Raw genomic sequence first — 3,188 nt, forward strand, 5'->3', positions numbered from 1 at the left:
GCCCTGCTGTGGGGGAGGAGCCTAGGAAGGGGAGCTGAGAGCAGGGGGAGGGACTACAAGGTTGTTTCTGTTCAAAATTTTTTCTAAGTGTTTGGGTACTCAAGAAACTACATACAGCAGCTTTAAGGTTCACTGGTTCAGCTACCACCTGCAGCCGCTCGCATACTTCCTGATCAACAAACGTGTGGCTGCTTTGCGTATCCAATAATGCATACACTAGGATTTCAGGATTATGAGAGTTATSTGAAGAGATCCAAACTGGAACAATCATGGACGTGCTTTCTCCTTCACTTCCACTTACACAGCATGACAGCGAAGACGTTTTCCTCAGCATGTAAAGTTCTCTGAGGACAAGGTTTGTCTGATGGAGGGCGGTCTTCATGCAAGGGTGTGGGGTGTCTTCCTTTGCATATGCCGCACGTGGCTTTGTTCTTACAGTTCTTCGAGTTATGACCTCTCCTCTGACATGCAAAGCGCAGCTTATTTTCTTGGACAAACATTTTCTTTTCCTCTGCAGTTTTTTCTGAAAGTTTTTGACACTTGTGCATGGAGTGACTTTCTCCACAGCACATACACATGACAGGGCTTGAGTAATTTGTTGGCATGCTTGACCTTTCTTGTTTATCTGAGTCTTTCACCTTGATCTCTGCCATCTTGTTTAGTTTGCCGACTGTGCTTGATGAATCAGAGTGTTTCATGTCAGTAGCAAAATTGTTGGCCTTTGGACGTTTGGTTTCTCTGAATGACTTRTCCTCTGGGTTCTTCAAAGCATACAGGGATGACACTGGATTGCATGCTATTCGTGCTTCCTTTGAGATGAATGAAGCAAACTCTTTAAAGCTGGGATAATCCTTAGCTTGATCCAACTGCTCTGTAACGTAACGGTTCCACCTTGAGGTTACCCAATCTGGAAGTTTTGTCAGCATTTTCTGATTCTCTTTACAGTCATTCAGCACCTGGAGRCCTTGGACATGAGGCATGGCATTGCTGCATGTTTGCAGAAAGTCYCTGAACTCTCTCAGTCTGACATATTCTTTACCACCAATCTTTGGCCACTTGTTAAGCTTCTCTCTAAAGGCTCTTTGTACCACAAAGGAATGTCCATATCTGGCGTTGAGCTTGTCCCAAGCCTGCTGATAAGCTTCTTCATCCTTCCTATAAAAGCTGCCCTCTAGCGCAGACCTCGCTTCTCCAGTTACATACCGCTGTAAGTAGAAGAGTCTATCTGCAGGACTTGAACATCGTCTCTCTYTAAGAGCTTTGAAGCTGGTGCTCCACTCAGTAAACTTTAATGGATCACCTGAAAACACAGAAGGTTCTGGAACAGGAAGACGAGTGAGAGCTATTGATTCATGTAAAGTTTGTACCAAGGCTGCTTCYGTTCTCAAAGTCTGCTCCTTTTGACACACTGTTTCATCATTGGGTGAAAGGGGAAACTTGTCGCTGTGAGMGGGGCTGAATCTCTCTTTCTTTTCCTTTGACTCTTCTTCAGAGTAGACTCTGAGCCTTGCTTCAATTATCTCAATGTCTCTTTGGTTTTCAAGTCTCTTTAGATTTTGTCGCTGTGCAACAATCTTTGCTTCCATTTTAATCTCAGCTCTTTTAGCTGCTAGTTGTGCAGCTGTTTRTGCTCTTTTGGCTGAGATACTTGGTGATTCAGAAGGTTGTTTGGAACAGCTGCTGACGACGGAGGCTCTGGAGGCTGTGGATCCATAGATAGATTTAGCATATTCACAGTCTAGCAGCATGTGTAGCCTAGCATTTTCTGCTTCAGCATCAAACTCCTCTACATCTTCTGTTACACGCACRTTCATCAACCCCAATAGGTCTGCYTTRACAGCTGAGCAAGCATCAATTTTTCTGCGAATCTCTTGACTTGGTGTTGCCTGAAGTCGTAGCTTGTTGTACTGCTCCTTTAGCTCATGTTCAAGCCTTTCAATCTCATCCATCATGTCAAAAATCTCTCTTTCAGAGCACACAATCTTCAGCCTTTTTCTAGCTTCTTTTACTTGAGTTTTCCATTTTTCATAAGTTGACTGGAACTTTCTTTCTTTTTGTGTCAATTCTTGCTCTTTCAGCTCTTGCATTTTTGGTGTGAGTCGTRTGTTACGAGTGGATTTTCGTGTGTTGTCTGTATTTGACACTGTTGGAATAAAGTCCTTAGGAGGATGCTCACGTGTTTCATTGTTATCTTCCATGTCGGAACCTGCCCTCTCCCTTTCTGATGGGGTGGCCTCAAGTAAKAAGTCTTTTTCAGGATCAACATTGGATACTTCACTGTGATCTGACATGGTTTAGGCTTTCAAAATATCAAAACTTTCAAAATACAATGTTATTTAGAACAACAAGTTGTCATAATAGAATAACCCAGTAAAACACTTTAAATACCTTGAACAGCAATAAACAAGACCTTAAAGGCAAATTCTAATGTCAGCAGATTAATTTCAATAATGCTAAATGCAGTTTTGTTTTGTTCTCATAGCACAGTTGGATACTTATGAATGTTCAATTTCACTTAAATGCACCACTTTCTTTACAGGATGCTATTTTAATAAATGTTAATTGCAGGGGATTTTGCTTTATATTTACTCCCTCTGACCTTACTTTCCGTTGAAGCCTGCAGCACAATGCAAAGTTCTGAGGTAGTGCTGCACTCTGAAGCATAAYGGTTACCACCAGAATGGAAGCTGAGTTGTACTCTGAAGTCTGATGATCACAGGAGACYAAGATGGACTGCACTCTGAAGCCTGATATTTGCAGGAGATGAAGCAGCAAACCACTATGAAGCCTGATGAACATAGGATGAAACAGCTCTGCACTCTGAAGCCTGATGGTAGCCGAAGATGCCGTGGTGGGGCGGAATAGGGACACGTTTTCACTGTAACTGCACTGGTTTCCAAAAATCCACGATTCATACTGATGTCCAGTTTCTTTATTCCACTTAGAACCACGGAACACCGTGAAAACTACAAAAAAAAAATACAACAATAAACCTTTAAGCACAAGCTTTTGTAAATACATAAATACTGGCTTATTTTTTCTCTTTTTCATACAGTACTACAATTTACAAAACTCAGCAGAAATAGAACTTCACATTTATCATCAATGTGTTCGCCAGTAAACCAGTTGCAGAAAACAAGAGGGAGCCTCTGAACGTCCTTCTCCATCCGTGTCAGTCTCTATTTGGC

The 3,188-nt window shown here is 42.0% G+C and overlaps 1 protein-coding gene across 1 annotated transcript in view; it reads right to left on the bottom strand.

Moving 5' to 3' along the window:
- Positions 1-134: 134 nt before the first annotated feature.
- LOC106523695 (uncharacterized) overlaps positions 135-3,188 on the bottom strand; it is a gene marked incomplete in the record, with an annotated part of 4,508 nt that continues 1,454 nt past the window's right edge. Inside the window, 1 exon segment of the mRNA XM_014017221.1 lies at positions 135-3,102. Coding sequence (XP_013872675.1) covers positions 288-2,291 — 2,004 coding nt within the window.

Source organism: Austrofundulus limnaeus, unplaced genomic scaffold, assembly GCF_001266775.1.
Source record: "Austrofundulus limnaeus strain Quisiro unplaced genomic scaffold, Austrofundulus_limnaeus-1.0 Scaffold163, whole genome shotgun sequence".
Lineage (NCBI taxonomy): Eukaryota > Metazoa > Chordata > Actinopteri > Cyprinodontiformes > Rivulidae > Austrofundulus > Austrofundulus limnaeus.